This window comes from Atractosteus spatula, chromosome 13, assembly GCF_055471065.1.
Source record: "Atractosteus spatula isolate fAtrSpa1 chromosome 13, fAtrSpa1.hap1, whole genome shotgun sequence".
Classification (NCBI taxonomy): domain Eukaryota; kingdom Metazoa; phylum Chordata; class Actinopteri; order Semionotiformes; family Lepisosteidae; genus Atractosteus; species Atractosteus spatula.
The window spans coordinates 6,403,113-6,421,005 of NC_142718.1; the positions used below are offsets into that span (position 1 = coordinate 6,403,113).

At 41.4% G+C, this 17,893-nt stretch overlaps 1 protein-coding gene across 1 annotated transcript in view; it reads right to left on the minus strand.

Annotated features, from left to right (window-relative positions):
- Positions 1–219: 219 nt before the first annotated feature.
- Positions 220–17,893, minus strand: part of fam117bb (family with sequence similarity 117 member Bb) — a 115,003-nt gene continuing 97,329 nt past the window's right edge. Inside the window, 4 exon segments of the mRNA XM_088931449.1 lie at positions 220–7,580; positions 8,787–8,907; positions 10,717–10,939; positions 13,478–13,621. Of these exon segments, the coding sequence (XP_088787575.1) occupies positions 7,271–7,580; positions 8,787–8,907; positions 10,717–10,939; positions 13,478–13,621 (798 nt within the window). The 3' untranslated portion in view covers positions 220–7,270.

Here is a 17,893-nt window from a genome sequence, read left to right on the forward strand (position 1 = left end):
CAGATTAAAATTTTCTCTTTGTACAATATGAAATATTTTACATAGGGAAATGGCTCTCTGGTTCATAGAGCACGTTTTTGGTCAAAAACTTTCCAGAAAGTTAAATAACTTGTTGGCTATGGTTCTTCGTTATAAAAACAAATCCAATTAGTGGATTGGATAAGATCAACGGCAATGAAAAAAAAGGGCACAACTAGTCAAACCAAGAAGTGAAAATTAGGAGCAAGTGCAATTTTATTCTGTTTTTCAAATACAGACAAAGCCAGGGTTCATATCAGGAAAGAAACTGAAAAAAAACTGTAGAAAACAGAAAAAAATAGTTATCCATTTACAGCCATTTATAACAGTCTGATACGTGACAGTGACCAAGTCTGATTTGTTTGGAAAGAGAGAAAACTAAGTTTGTTACACAAATTCCTAAGTTAGAAAATGTGTTTTAGAAAATATACATAACTACATCCTTTTTTTACTATTTCTGCATATACTATTTTTTTTCCTTTAAATTTTGAAACATGCAAAAGTTGAAGAGCTGTCATTACTGCCGTGCCTGAACAGTATATCTATATATAGGGAGCGATATATAGATAACGGTGATAAAATTTAATACATTATTGTACACTCATTGGACCGAAATGTTGTATTTTATACATTCCTGAGAGCAGAACTACGGAAGCAGTCACAAGAAGTAAGAAAAGAATGGGCCTTTTGAACTTTGTCTTTGTTTTTTCTGAAATGTTGACAGACATCCATGAACAAGCAGTGAGAAAAAGCCCCAACCCCTTTTAACACAACTAAGGACAGAAAGAACAGGACTGTTCAAGTACATGTTTGTGTTCTTTAAAGCACATCTTCATAGCTTAATAACAAAAAGAATAAAACACTCTTTGATAAAACGAGTACTTCTTCTTTGACTCATTCCACCCCATTTAAACGCAGCCTAACCTCCAAAGTACAGTATACATTCAGACAGTCAAAATGGTGTCTGGTTTAAGCAGTCTTTTACACCGTTACTCTGTGTATGACCTTAGATGTCACATAACTAATTTTGCCTAATAAATACACAGTAGAAGAATGTGAAAAGATTTCCTCTCATTTTCATCCCATTTAAACTGTATCCACCAGGCATTAACTACTGTGATTCACTTGCACTCACTTTACTTTCAGCTAGAAAACTGATTGATGGAAAGCAGTAAAAGTCTTTAAGCACTTTTATTGGAGGAGAGTATCAGTTTTAATTAGCTCTAAACTAACCTGCACATTTCAGTGGCCCACTTTCTCTTTCAAACACCTGCTGTGCGCTTGTCTGTGGACAAAATGCTTTCCGAATATAAGGCAAAGCCTAGGAATTGGGTAGGGTGCTGTTTCATTCAGTGGGCTTCTGTCAAGAGGCCACAGCTCCTACTCCAGTCAATACTGCTGTTCACTTCACACATCTTGACTCAACTGGCAAGAGGTCCTGTGCTTCTGGACATGTACGATCAGCACTCTCTCCATATGAACAGTTCCTGGTACTTGAATGCTCTACTGCGATCTGCCAGAGTTTTGAAATCTGGGCTACTCAGTGCCATCCAAGCATACATGCACATACACACTGAGACATTTTTCTCAAGATTAATAGCAAAAGTTTCCAATGTGCTACGTGTCTCCTTTGCAGATATCAACAAGCAGAGAAGATGTACTCTCATCTTTCCAATTCATTTCCCAATAATTAAACTGACATTTCTCCAGGGTAAACTCAATAAACCTTTGCCTGTACTCTTCCACAACTAATTAAAAATAGCCACTGTTTTACACTGGGGAGGGGATAGGTGAATCAGAACAGGCAGGTGACATCTGTGACAACACCAGGACTTCAAGACTTTGTTGCCCTACTGCTGGAGACGCTACAGCTGTGGCCAGGCAATTCTCATGAGTTCCTGTGCCACAAATCGTCAGCCGTGTGACTCGCTCGCCTCAACAACATGCTCTGACAAAGTGGACATGCTTCTTATAATTTGACACCACTTCTAATAAAACTACACCCGTGTTGCTTCAAAGTCTACACTGACCACTACCATGTTTCTGCTGTGGTCTTCCAAGACCAATATCAACAAGGAAATTCTTCTTCCCTCCTCTAAATATCACTTAACTTCCTCTAATGTCTGCTATCCATTTCCTGTGTCCCGACAGTAGACGCAAGAATTGCAAAAGTAACTTAAGACACCCAACATCACAATGCATAAATACACCATCTCCGAATGAACATACTCCGAATTATGTTTTCAAGTGGAGCAGAGGTTCTTGAACTTAAACAGAAACTTGACAAAACAACATAGACATGAAACACCTGCTCTTCCAACAACAGAATTCAAATCAACATGATCAACCTTTACATTTCGAAATCCAAAGCTGGTAATCCTGTTTCAAAGTGAAACATTTCAGAACTTTTTTTAAAAAAAAAAGATTCCTACAAGTAGAAACAAAGAAAACGGGACAAGTCCAGGGGATTTTTCCAATATCAATCTGCATCACGTATGTCACATAGCACACTTTTGAGACTTATTCAATCTCCAGTCCTCTCATATTCATCCAAAGGTAAAGTTAGCATTACGCCTTTAGAAAAAACGGTAAATTACAACATTGCATTTATATTTCAGGAAACTGAAAGTTTGGCCACGGATTCCTTTTGTATACAAAAGAATTGTATATTTTTAGTTAGTTCTAAGAAAAACATTTTGCATTTTAGATTTGACTACAACTATGTCAGCTAATAGACAAGGATTGAGAACAAGAATCACACTATTTTGTGAGTGCTATCATGTTCTGACTGATGGCTATGAAAAGTTATTAAATAAATATACTACATTATCGTTGATTCCATTTCTCTGCCTGTATCAATATGGTCATGCCACTTTTCAATTATTTCCAATAGTAGAAAGCCTAAGAAAGATTAACAGTGTATTGCTTTTATATAAAAAGTGCAGTCAATTCATGAAATACAAAAAATTAGTCAAAACTGATTCAGCATCATCAAAAAACGCTTTCAGTACTTTGCTCTTATATCAGCTGAAATATTTTAAAATGCAACCTGATATGTCAGTTATTTACACATGACAATTCCTAAGAATTGATGAAAAGTGCACCCTTTAACAAAGAAATATTTCTGGAAAAAAAATCAAGCAACACCGCTAGCTCTGCCAAATACGAATACCTCATAGATATAGTATAGAAATTTCATGAATGAACCAATCAGTTTTTGATGTCAGTCCTTTGCAGTTATTTAAGGCAGTAATCACAGGCAGCATGACCAGGAGGACAAGAGTACTGTATAAAGCAACAACAAAGAAGTTAAACCACACACATTGTCATAAATAAAGGAATGATTCATCTCGCTAAAATCCCAAAGTGCAGAAATTAAGTATTTTCCTAAACCCAGTGCTTGCAACAGTTTATTTTTTTGTCTAAGTTAAGTACATTTGTAGTTGAACTAATGATATGTTTAAAGGAATGGCTTTCTGGTTGTGAGAAGTAGGTGATTTTACACGATCTATAGGTCTTGTCATTGGGCAGGCGATGAAAAAGAGTGGTGTGATGCACCCGACTGTAAGATCAACTCATGTTAAAGGAAAAGCTCCTTAGCCTGGCAAAACACCCTTGCAAAGATCAGGCCTTCAGCTGTCTGCCACACAAGAGTCATTCATCTCATAGTAAAATCAGTCCCTGTTCTCCAGGTGCAAAGGCAATTCCCATTAACCTTTCAACTGTGTTTAAAAACGTACCTCTTCTTTTCCCAGTGAAAAGCTGGTTTTAGATCTCTTCCCATTCAGAAAAAGGACTGTGTCTTAAGGCATCTCAAAATGTATCAAAAGATGCTCCAGGAATACTACAGCAGGGCTGGTCAACCTTCATTCAGGAGAATCCCAGTCCCTCAAGTCTTATAGGTAACTCTTAAATCAACAAACCGTCAAGAAGTTGAACATATACGAGTTTCGCTCTATTTACCAACACCAATTGGTAAAGTCTGGAATGGTCAGTAGTTGTCCATGAGAGCTATTCACTTCAAGTAATCTCCAAACTACTTCACTGTACGTACAGTATCACCTAAGCCGTCACAACGAAACTGCTTTGATGATTTAAGGTTGACCCAAAACGTCTACCGGATTGTGGTTCTCCAAGACAAAAGCTGATCACCCCTGTATTACACTGTATCTGAATTGTATTTAAAGTTTAGACAGAAATGCTCATATTTTCCTGTTATTTAAGTAAAAAGTTATTAAGTAGGAGCTTAGACAGTTCAGGAAAGTGGTTGGGCTGTGCAAGAAAAAATGAAGACAATGGTAGTCTTTCCTGCTATTGTTTTTAATTAAATCGAGTACAAATAGTTTCCCTTAAACAAAACTAATTTACCATAACAATAATTTAACAAGCTTAGAAAGTTATCAAAAACTGAGATAATTTATTCTGGTACTTGTCATGAAGTTTAGAACATTTCGTTCTGAATTTTAAGGTCCCAGGAAGGTCCAAAAAAATAGAAAGTCTGAAACACTTGAATTATTAAATGCGTACCCCCTTCTATTACATGTGTAATTTAGAAACTGTCCGTTACGAAAATGTGAGTATGACTGAAGAGGACAGTACAATCCTTCAAGCTGCACGAGTAACTGCAGGAAAAGGGAATTGCTTTTCTTACAAAATAAGGCAAATGTGACGCCAAACTGCGCAAATGCCCAACGCGGCTGAAATCTGCCTGTGAGATGTGAGTGCAGGTCCGGCTCCTGTGACCACTGTCTGTCTGAACACACTCACAGGCTTGTGGAACCTGCATTGTGTTTGAGCTGGACACAGCTGAAGGAATGCATCTTTATCCCAGCATTAGAAGTCCCAAACTTAACCATATTGCCGTTGTAATTCTCTAGATGTACTTTTTTTTTTGTCTTTGTCCCCTACTCTCTTTTCCCATCTCATACAATCGCCTCTGACAGTTTCTTTGTTGACTAAGTGGTTTGGGAATAATACAAGTAGAGAACCAACGCAGTAACAACCACCTGAAATTCTGTTGCTCATCATCTTTCAAACACACATTCCTCATGATAGAATTACAAATGTGACAATTAAGTATCCAGAATGGCAGAAAGATGAAGACATATCTTTACCTATTTAAACTTGGATAAAGCTTGCAGGTGTTTCAGTTTTGACATGGCAGTAACAAAAGCTTATTTTGAAATTCTGTCTTGTGCAGGAAGGTACAAGAAGACGAGCTTTAGGAAAAGTCTGTAGATAGGAGTTTACAATTTAATTTGAACGTACTGAATAGGCGACTGTGTCAAACTATAAAAGACTACTAATACCTTGAGTTGGAACAGGAGAGACAGTGAAAGAGCAGATTTATCTTCAGCTCAGCTCAACGCAATTGCCTTTTAAAACTGTTTATTGTTCATATAAGGAAATCCCAATTTGCTGGAGGATTTACAAGCAATCGGGGTAATTAAAATTACCCAGAAACAGCCACCTGATACAAATTTGAACGTATAGGTTTACTGTTTAAGTTTTATTAGCTATTTCTGCTGGGAATCCTTAATGTAACAGGATGTCACTTCTTAAATTTACATTTTAAACATCTTTAGCTTTTTAAGCTGTGAGATTCAAGGTGATGACAACTGGGTGAAACCAGATGCTTTGTAAAAGTACGCCAGATGTTTCACTCCACTGGTGTGCAGTGAAAATGAAAATAAGTCGATTTCTCAAGAGCTGAGGCTAGAGAAGGAAACACGTATTGCCCTTTGCTTATGATGATTGTAAAACCATCAATTTTTTTGGTCCAAGTATCTCATTAACAGATTCTAAATTTTACTTGCTTGTTAAAAAAAGGAAAAAAGATGGGGAGTATCAGTTTCTGACACCTGAGAAAATGTGCGCATTTCCAGCTCATCAATTTAAGCCTATAAACACTCCTCCCTTCTTTCCCTGAAATGAAACACTCACTTTTGATTTGATTGTACAGTAACTGTAGTCAGTTACAGCCCAAAATTAAAAAAAGGCTTTGTGAGGTGAGGGCTGTAAAATCCAGACATTCTCTGTTCTCTCACGTTAGTAATTCCCCACAGTGAAGGCAGTTCTCATGAGCCACAGAAACAAGCACAAGAACCCTCTGGGTCTTATCTCTGTTAAAATTAGATCCCTGATTTGAGCATTAAGACATCTAGTGTGGTGCGATGTTTTTGCGGAGGATGCCTTATAGAAGGGTATAGAAGGATTGTCTTTTTTGATATCGACAAGTTTTTTAATCCATTGTGTCAAGGAGTGTATCGCTTTTCCATTCAGAGACGGTTAAGTTCAGTCTAGAAAACAAACAGAACAGCACGCACATTTACAACACGATAAAGAGTCTACATTAAGCCTTCACTTGCCCTGTCTTTCCCTGTCAGCTTGAAGAATGTCTTTTGGACTGATTCCATTCTACATTTTTAAAGCCGGCAGATATTGTATGTTCCCAGCACTGACAGCAACTTCACAGCAGAGTTGTGTAACAACAGCAAAGCACAGACATTTTTGCACACTTCTGTGTAGCCTTCTCTCTGCAGGAAGGAGAACAAAGCCCAGAGGTACAGTGAACCAGACTATGGGGTCAAGCACATTTGTTTAGCTCCTTCCATCTTTATTTCATAGCTGAAACACTTCTCATTCCAGCTGTTCTGTGACTGAGCTGCATGATTAGGAAAAACTGCTAATGCAAAGCAGTTATCAAAGAAACTGAATATAATGTTATGCAGTTCACAACCAAAGCCAAACAGATCCAATGAATGCCCTAATATAACAGTAATAAAATAAGATCATCTGTGTGTGTGTGTGTGTGTGTGTGTTTCTTGGTCTTCTAGAATCTCAATTTGTCTATTGAAATTGTTGCAATTTCTGCTGCTAGTAACACGATTTCTGAAAGGCTGCACTTCACTAGAAAATGCACATCCCAGTCAGCATCTTTGTTGGCGTTAAAACCGCAGGACGACCAATCATGTGTCGTGTTTTGCTCGCACCAGGGAGCGGTGCCTAGCACAGCTGTCATACACTGGATGATGCCCTCTGAGAGGCCCCATGCCTGTTCTGTACCATCTCCCATGTTAGCACTGTTCCCGTCTCTCCCTGGTTATGGGATGGACAAACTGCAAAGAGCCTTGGAATCTTCCATCCAGAGGAGCGTGTCCGATCAAGTAATGCGCGTCATGTTTGGAAAAGGAGAGGCGAATGCTGATGAAATGTATTCCCCTGGTCCGCCTAAAGGTGGCACTTTGTTGGTTTAGCTCTCGGGCTCCTCGATGTGCCTGGGAAGGGAAGGCTGCTGGCTGGCTGTACTGGTCCCCCGGGAGACACGCTCCTGTTCCCCGTTGCTAGGAAGCGTCACCATGCCGATGGGCGGTACCACACCGGGGGTGTGGGCCGAAGCAACGGTCAGGCTGTGGCCAGAGCTCTTGAATGTCAAGTCCGGTTTGGGCAGCAGGGGCTTGAGGATGCTCACCAGGCAGAAGGCCGAGCCACTCTTGGGAATGAAGTTCACTTTGTTCTTGTCTGGACAGTAGAACTGGGGGATTTCATGATGTGGCCTGGGCCTGTGAGATCAGGCAAGGAAAACACGAAGGGAGGACTTTTTTTAAAAGAAAAAGAAGATCGAGCCATTGTATTCTGAAAGCATTTTTTAAGTTAAATAATTTCATATTATTTACTCATATAATTGTTGTGAATGCAGTGCTTAAACATACTGCAGTGGTTTCTTTGAGATCAAATGCTAAACACTGCTTTACAAACTGAATGATTAATATTCAAGTAACCATGTATACTTGACTTGAAAATATGTTTTTTACAGCTAGTCTGAAATGAAAGGGTATACATATTCAAATAAAATACCAAAGCAGTTAACGCAAAGCCGTTTTGGAACACACCACAACAATGAGATCTGGCAGAAATATCAGAATTTCCCCAACATAACAGTTAAGAGAGTTTATTGTATAAATATCAACAAAATGCTTGGTTTAACGCAAGTACTGTCAATATATCTGAGAACTTCTTTAATCATTAGCTGGTATGGTGTGATAAGATAAAAAAAAGATTATTACATTCATCCTAACAAAGATAATCTACTATCTCCCTAAATATTGTATCAAAATCTATGAACAAAGTACACCTTATACTCTTATCATATACAACAGTGTTTATGTTCCTGCAATTATTTGCCCTCAGTGGTTCATGGGATGGCTATAAAAATCATTATGAAATTAGAAAAATATGGAGTGGAAGACACTTTAGCAAAACGCGCTGTGCATAAGCATGGTTAGAAACAACAACATGCTTAAAGAGTACCTTAAGAGTCAGGCTATACAAACATTGTACATTTGTTAACTTAAGATACTGCCTTGTATATTGGCATTTATACCCTCTTTTTAACATAAAAGTAGCATATCCTTTCTTTCACAAACTCCACAGTCATGTCACTAGAGGCAGTCACCACTATGTCAAAGGTAGTAAAAGTAGTGTCATCGCAGTCCATTGTTTTAACAAAATGGTGCAAGTTATATAGTAAAATAAGGTCCCACAATAAAACTCTCTGAGCTTTCTTAAAATCTAGCTCCAAGGCTCAGCTGTTACAGACAGTTCAGTATTTCCTCTGAATAATCAGAGATACGTCATGTTACCCAATGCAAAACAGCACTGTACGTGTTAACAGAACCTTAAACTGGATGGGATGGGATTTTGTGACTTTCGGGTTAAGGTCTACTGTATTGGGTTGATGTGAATCGCAGCACAAAGAGCAAACTCACGGAGTTTCTTCGAAGACCTTCACCCTCTCACAGCCCTCGGGAGGCTCGCGTTTGAACATGTAGCTGTTGTTGGGCTTGGGGGAGGAGGCGTACTTGGGCAGGGGCGAGCTGGTTCCGCAGTCTGCAAGGAGAGGGGGCAGAGGCAAGATTTTAAGAGCAGCCAGAGCTCAATCCTGAACCCGCGCCTCACAGCATCTCATAAAGGGTCAAATGTTTTGCAGGGTCCTGTTTTTCCTGTGCTTGTATTTGGTAATGCAGAGGCCAGATACAAAAAAAAATAGACCACAGAGACAAAGGGATTAAAAATACAGATTAAATAAATATGAATTACATTCATTCAAATAAATAAATCCAAAAGTTCTAATAGAGGTTAAACTGCTATCCAAAAGTTAAGTCAAGACATCCTGTTACCTGCACAGATCCCTTTTGAGAGAGCTGTTGGGGCTCACTTTTCTGGGAGGCACCTGAATTGATAACTTGGAAACTTCACTATTTCTAAAAGCAGCGCAGCTATAAGAATAAGAACTGGCTCAAAAGTAAAGTAATTTACTTCAGGGGTCCTTAGAGGAAAAAAGGTTCGACTAACTGGTAATTTATTCGGCTGAAAAGCTTATCCAAAGCAATTTATATTTGTCCACATTTATGTGTACAGCTGGGTACTCTCCTTACTCAAGGGTACAACAGTGGTATCACCCGGGATTTGAACCCACAACCTTTCAAATGAAGAGTCCAGAACCTTGAGTCCAGCACACAGCTGGCTCACATCAGATTTGAAAGGTTTTATTTGCTGTCTGGAACATTTCCCGCCGTGTGTTCGCAGCGTTAGGCTCTTGAGTTGCTGCTGAAAAGCGTTCGAGTGATGTGAAAGTTGCTGGTGCAGCATTAAAACGCTGTACAATTACTCAACAAAACTGCAGTTTCATTACTAATGTACTGGACAGTGTGCCATCATATTAATACTACTGCAGCAGTGTAATCCTGCATCATTACAGTGCTGTAAAAACAACAATCGTAATGATAACCGTTGTAAGTGCAACTGTACAGTTTAACAGGGAGTGCGGTAAATGCAGGCTTTTCAATTGCATGTGACGTAACCCCGATGGCAAGCCAGGGGAGTAGCTGTACAGTTGTGTGCAAAAGTTGGTCAGATTGCAAGTTTCACTGAATCTCTAAGTGAAAAGACGTTAACACAACCTCTGCAGGGTGCAAACTTAAACACAGGATATAAAACAGTGAATGTGGCATGTGCAAATGGTTGGGCACATATATAGTAATTAGAAACACAGTTATTATTATGGCCAGCAGCCATATCGCCCTGCAGCTGGCAACCCACTGAAGTTAAGCAGGTGTGAGCCTGGTCAATACCTGGATGGGAGACCTCCTTGGAAAAACTAAGGTTGCTGCTGGCAGAGGTATTAGAGGGGCCAGTAGAGGGCGCTTACCCTGCGGTCTGTGTGGGTCCTAATGCCCCAGCATAGTGACCGGAACGCTATTAAGGTAAAAGGGTGCCGTCCTTCGGATGAGACGTAAAAGGGAGGTCCTGACACTCTGTCCAATAAAAATCCCCTGGCGTTTCTCAAAAAAGAAGGGGAGTTATCCCGATGTCCTGGCCAAATTTCCCATTGGCCTTTACCAATCATGGCCTCCTCATAATCCCATCCATGAACTGGCTTCATCACTCTGTTCTCCTCCCCACTGATAGCTGATGTGTGGTGAGCGTAGCGGCGCACTATGGCTGCCATCGCCTCATCCAGATTGTGTTACACATTGGTGGTAAGAGTGGGATTTCCCATTACCTGTAAAGCGCTTTGAGTGTATTGTCCAGAAAAGCGCTATATAAGTGTAAGCAATTATTATCATTAATGTATCAATTCCAATACCATTCCATTCAATACCATGTGGTCTATTCCCATCTGTTCCTAAGGCGTACCTTTCTCCCTGCCGTCGGTGAGCAGGTCGTCGGCGGGGCAGGGGCTCTCCTCGCTGCCCTCGTTGGAGACGGTGAAGAAGGTCGGCGAGACGGACTGCGAGCGGCTGCTGCCGTCGCTGCTGCGGTCGGCCCCGGAGGGGGTCTGCGTGTCGATGCTGCGCGTGCTGCTGCTGCGCTGCGGTAGGGGGGGCGGGGCGCGGTGCCCATCGGGGATGTCCTGAGGCTGGAGGGCAGGGGGAGGGGAGAGAGAAGCCTGCAGGTGAGACGGGGAAGGACAAACCCTCATTCTGACTGATCAGCTACTTGCACTGGTTTAGCAGCTCCATACCAAGGTTCACCTGATGCAAAGCTCTGCATCTACTCATGTGCTGCGGAGACTTCATCAAATGCATTCCAGGCTTTCACACATACCAAGCAGAAAGATAACATCTTCTTTAATGCTTATAGCTAGTTATAGGGAGTCAAAGGTTTTATCACGTCCACACCTTCAAATGATCACTCCGGGTAGTCTTGTCTGAGCAGAACTGTCCTTCGGGTAACTTCATGACCAAAACTCTGAAGAGTGTTTATCTCTATTAGAATATCACATAGTAGCAAGATGCAGGTCTCATGCAGATGCAGATTTCATTGATCCGAATGGTTGAATATTGAGCCAGAGAACTCAATTTCAGTTAAGGTAAGATCACTTTATTGGCCATACACAATTTCTTGCATTAGGAATTTGTCTTTTTGCATACCCCAACTTGCTCTCCATGAGACACACAGACAGGGAGAGAGAAGCTTGGGGTCAGAGTGCAGGGTTCAATGAATGAGAATATATGCCATGTGAAAGGCAGAATTATGGAACACAGACATGTCAAATTTGTAAATGAACTCAATATTTCCCTGGGAACTGTGCACAACAGGGGCTGGTGAGACACTGTAAAGCACATGCCCACTGTGTGCTGAAGCAACTCTAAGATGTTCTTCAAAAAGCCTCTGGACCTCTGCCCTGTACTTGACAAATTATCATACAGAAGGATGAGGATCCTGCAGCACAATGTCATAGGAAATAAAACATGGATCTAAAACTGACATCATCTGATAACGCAAATACACTATTCCATCCTGGCCAGTGATTTCTATTGCTTTGATCCCTTTAAAAAGTTAATTGATAGAAAGTGCAGCTCATAAGGCAAATATGCATAGAGTAAATAAAAAGAACTCTTGTGATGTTATATACGTGCCTAAAAATCCATTTAATTTGCAATACCAACAAAGGTTAAATAAACTTTTCAAATTTAATCGAGTCCACAATGTATTCAGTCACAGTGCATGACAAGTACTCAGTTTGCGTAGACTGGAGAGACTTCAGGCAATTAGAGGATTACAAACACTAGAGACTTTATCTTTCGACCATTACAAAGTTCTAAAAAATGAATTACTTTTTAAAAAACGTTTGATGAAATACACATTCTATTACCAAAAGAGAGTCAATATTGACTTCATCTCAATATGCCTCCTCTCAGTATGAGGGTGCTGTAATATTAAAGTGCCTGTCTGTGAAAAGCTGACTCCAAACTTTGACAGACTAGCAAACGATTGCAAGATCATTCTCCCGGGGTATTTAGTCCAACTGAGACCGAAGGAATGCCCAGCACTCAACAAAGATTACAGTGGTGAAACACAGTAGTAAGTGTTTTTCTGTCAGTAACGATTCAGAGACACATACAGGTCAGCCTCAAAGGATTTTTTAGATTCTATTGAGCTCTTCTCTCCAGTTGTTCTGTCCCTTAAAGAAGGACCTGCCCAGAACAAGACACTCCTGTGTGCACTAGCGTCATGGTGAGACACACGTCTCTATGGCTTGGAGCACTCTCTAGGAAAGGGATGGTCTTACTATTTATTGGTTTTGCCTAATATCTGTGCAATAATAAATGCATTTACATGGGGATTCTTGTTGCCCTGTTTATTTAAAACATTCTTACCATACACCCATTTCTCCATTTAAGAAGGGGTTGCATTTCACAATTACATACCTGGACTTTTATGTAAATCAGAAGCAACTTTTTCTAAGCCACTGCTTAAACAAGTATAGAGAACTGCCTGCTCTTTATATATCAAACAAACTTTCCATAACGCCAAATTGTTATTATGGAACCCATGGGAGATATTTTTGTAAAGTCAAATTTATGTACCGTATATCAAGTCTCTTGGTAGCCGAGGAGAGTGTTTCAGAGGTCATGTTTTGAGACTAAATAGTAGCCAACCTGATGCTAAACACTAGACCAAGGCTATTCCTCACACTGCTTGTCTGGCTTTATTTTTTAAGTTGTATGTTATTTAACTTCTTGTTGTTGCTGTTGCTGTGCTGCGCTTATGTTTTGGGCGATTCCTTTAATGTCTTTGTATTGAAGCATACATGCAAATAAGTATTTCATTGCACTCGCGCAGATAACAATAAACTGAACTGAACTAAACTCAACCTGTGGCCCTTCCATTCTGCTCCATTGCAGTATATTGTTACAGAATTCTGCTTCAACAAGTCCTTAATAGCTATAAAATAATAGCTATATTCATCCTTTAAATAATCAGATGAAGAAATGGCTGTAGATGTTCTGAAACTATACGGGCCGCAGGTTGAGCGACCCTAATCAGGAATTTAACACCTATACCCTAGAAAGAAATTCACAAATCCTCTGGCTGTCTGGAAGTCAACCGTATACGCTGTAAGTGTATAAAAGCCTGAAGTGCAGCTGTGCTGTACGACGGTGGGACTCACAATGAGCTGCTCATCTCTTTCCCCTGTCTCCTTGATGATGATGCGCTCAATTTCCTGGTTGAGGCCCTCCACGCTGTTTCTGAATCTGGACACAGACGACTTGGAAATGGGAATAGGAATCAGAACGCTCTTTGGAATGGGAGCCTGGGAGAGAGGGAGAGAGAGGCACAGGAGTGACGGGGAAGGCATCAAGACGGTTCGTTTTTGTCGCATTCACATTCAGGGGTCCAATGGGTGAAACAGCATTCTTCTGTGGTCCACCATGTACTGTGGTACCTGAGCTGGCTAGATTCAGAAAGTTATCTGTTGGCCTTAAATTTCACGCCTGTGACAATGACGAGGAAAGGAAAAGGGATTTGTTTTATCTGAAAACAGTACAAAACGCCATCATGTATATAATACAGCTGCAGTTCAGATATGCCATTTGAAGTTTGTATTCTAGTTCTTGTTTGAGGGAAAGAAATGTAGCAGTCAGCAGAGAAAAATACTCTCAAAGAAATGCCTGTTTTGTCAGCGGTTCATGGCTAGCCTACTTCTTCTCTCTGTTTGAGTTGCACTTTATTTTAATTTAAACCACTGGCGCAGTTTTAGCTGTTAAATGGAAAATTTCCCTCAGTTCTGCGGAAAACAATATCTAACTGAACGGGTCTCGAGTCAAAACGCATGCAGCTACAATGTCTGCAAAACAGAATAAATCATTTCTGACAACTGAGGTTATACTGTATGTGCAGAACATTGGTTTCAAATCATCTGATTGCTTTAGACATGTGAAAGGGAATACTGTTTAAGCACACACAAAACATGTTGCACTTAGCAAGCATTATTATAAAACCCCGAACTCTTTAATTAGACACAGTTGTGTTAATGCACTCTTCATGAAACAGCCTAAATGGCATTGGCTGTCATTTCCCCATTAGACGCACTCAGTTAAAGACAACTCAGCTGTACAGAAACCCATGTGATTACATAACAGCGGGGCTCATACTAAGAAGAAATCGTCTGTTCGTCTAAGAAGAAAGCGTTCTTTTTGAGACGTATGTGCAGATACTGTTCCTCTTTTTTTAAAAGGCAAATGAAGAAAAGCTCGAGAAGATTGTGGCCCCAGACTGGTAACGTGTTCAGGCACTTGGCCATCCCCACACAAAACACAAGCTCAAGCACACTCTGAGACCGGTAGTAAATGCATGATGGCAAACTCTCCCTATTGGAATGTTTTCTGTCATATCCGGAAAGTGGAAAATGACACAGATGATCAGAATAATTTCCTGTTCTTTATATCTGTAAACCACTGACCAAATGAAATTCCCATTAATCCAGTGGATCCATCTCCGAGGCTCGGGGACCTTTGTAGTGGACGGAGACTGAAACGGATTCAATCAGAATCAGGTCTCCCATGGATCCAAAGTCTGAATTGCTCTACTTTGATTTAAAAGATTAGTTCTGAAGTCACACACACTCAAAAAACTCTGCCCCCAACTATTAATGAGGCATGGCTTTTATTTTATATGCCTTTATGGTCACAAATCATTGGCGTCATACTGCTGTGCACAATTCTGTGCTTTTAGTGCACTTGTGGTACGGACAGCTCCAACACTGTATATAGTAGTGTCATCCAGCCTGCTCAACTGTGTGATGTGGAAGAGCATTTCTTTATTACAAATTAACATTTATATGCATTAATAAGGTGCATCTAAGCCACTGAAAGAACGATGAATGCTCTTTGATTCAACATTTGATTCAAAAACTGGCCTGTAACCTTTAGTATTCCACCCTGTCCTCATTGTTGCCATCACAATACTCATCTCACGTCCCTCGTCTGGAGCAGAAGTACAAGTTCGCAGATGGTGCAGATGTGTGCCAAGTCCCTGTGGCAGCTCTCAGCTCAGTTTTCTGGAAGCTCAGTACCTGTGAGTGTGCTTGCCTGAAGGGAGAGCTCTTCTGAAGAAGTCTCGGTGGCTGGGGCAGTACGGCCTTCCACCAGCTCTAGGGAAGGAACTCTCTCCCTCGCTGGTCTGTTGCTGGGTGTGTGTCTGGGAGTTATGCCTGTTCGTGTGGGGAGGGAGGGAGGGGGGAGTGCTTTCGTGACGTTTGAAGGTGATTTGGAGGAAACGCGTGACCTCCGCAGAGAGACACTACACGTGCCGACTCTGTGGCTTCCCTGGACAGCCCGCGCTCCGGGTCGACAGAACAGAGCGCTGTTTTCAAAAAGGGGAAGGCCGTCAAACACTGGAGCTCCTTTCTCATTTAGCCATCATCAGGAAAAGCGATTCAGAACCAGGAATTGTTGTCACTGCACAGGCCTTGTTTTTAAAACGAGCCCGACAATCAGGGCTGCTGAAACTTGCTTTTTTCACCACGATAACTTGTGAAGAACCCCAGTAAAAACTTACTAAAGGTATTGAGAATGGGCACAAAAATACATTCAGATATGCTGAGTTAACAACCCTGATTATGGACAAGTCCTTAAGTACTACAGTCCGTAAGCTGCTGACTGATTTTGTACAGTAGTCAGCTTATAATGTGTATTCCCCTACTAAACGAGACTACGGTTTTTCAACCAGAATGACCTTTTGCTAGGATCTAATACACAGACATAAACAATCCTAAAAATAATGCCTTTTATTAATTTACCAGAGGGGGGTTAGGCCTGCATAAAATTCAGCTGCCCTTCAAATTCTCTACAGCTGCTTCCAGCAACTGTGCAGCCAAAACATTACGGTGCAGTAATGGTATTAGAGATGCTAATTTGATGTGTACAGTACATATCCAGATATTAGTTTCTAGTGCGGCACAAGTGTTATATTTCAAATCCCATTCCCTTGCCTCTGACAAGCCCCCCATTATGTAATCCTGTTTTGATACAAGCTCGACTCTTGTCTCCCAGAAATAATAAACACTCCCCCCTCCACCATCGTCCAGCATTCTGATGAACTGCAGCCGTTGCTGAATTGCAGATACTGCTTCCTCCACTCGGTGTTATCATTCTGATAAAAACCACAATAATAGCTCACCCGAGAAGTACAGCGTCATAAATGGGCAGCGCTGTATCAGAACAACTGAAATAAAAGACCTGGAACAGGAACCATCAGTCCGAAAAAAAAAAAATAAAAACGCATGAAACAGAAGCATCGGAGAGCGTCTGACTATACTTGTTGTAAGGAAACATCCACATGAAATACAGCACAGCAATGGTCAAAATAAGAAAAAGGATGTTTCTGTAAACATGTTCCCCACCTTTCCTGACAGCTCGCTTCCAGTCATTCTGAATGCTGTCTTTTTTTCCCCCACTCTCTCTCTCTCTCTCCACAGCGCCTTTAACAAGCAAACAGTGTGAAGGAACAATGTCCTGGCATTCCTGGGATACAAATCTCTCCTGCCTGGCGTGCTCCTGAGCAGTGAGGCTGTGCGTCCGCTTCTGGGAGCTTCATTTACATTTCAATGGAGGCCCAGAGAATCGCCCGCTTCCACCCCCCCCCCCCAGTAAAATGCAAGCTGCATCTCCAACGCACACCGCCTCCCCTCTCTCTCCGTCTCCCTCCTGCTCATTCGCTCTCCCAGTGTGTCGGTCTGAGGGAGCCGTCTTCCCTCCCTGCCCGTGTGTTTTACTTCAGTAGTTCCGTACAATGCGCCCTGTGCTGAGCACGGAGTCTGCCAGACGCCCCTGGGTTTCATCTGCCTGGCAAAACAGTGACAGCCGCCGCCACTCACCACCCACGCTCCGCACACCCACAATCCCTTCGCCGCGTCCAGATGGGAAGCCATGGGATCAGGGCACCCGGCTCCCGTCTCCCCTTGCCTCCCAGCTCGATTTCAGCACTACGGGAGATGGGGTGGGGGGGGGGGGGGGCACAGGCTGAAGGGAAACATTACACTGAAAGAAGGGGAGATCTTGAGGTGCCACTGAGCTCCCTGAAATAAATGTCAGACCTACACGAACCAGAATAGGGAGGAATTCATGGTAAAAGAATGATCTGGGTTCACCTGTGATAGGCGTTGCCTCACTTGTAAAGTATGTTTATACTTAGAGGGTCGATATCACGTCTGAATGCTGAGATCATGCTAGTCTCACCGACTACCTAAAACCAAGCCCATGAACTACAGCACTGCAGCGTTTAAAGGGGAACTGCAATGCGATTTTTATATTTCGGGGCGAGACAGAATCAGAACTGACGGGTGCATTTCAAAGCACAACGGAAGTAAAATGTACACGGTGATGTGTAAAACCTCCCATTTACATCACAAAATAGACGAAATTCCCAGGTATGCGCAGTGCAACATTGCTGTCATTGGGTTTCAGAACGAGGCAACAAGACTTCCAGTGATGTGAACCAGCCCTGTTACATTGTGAACAAACAGGCTTGTGAATACATCTGTTTTAATCCAATACAAATATTTATTTTAGTTGTAAAACAACAT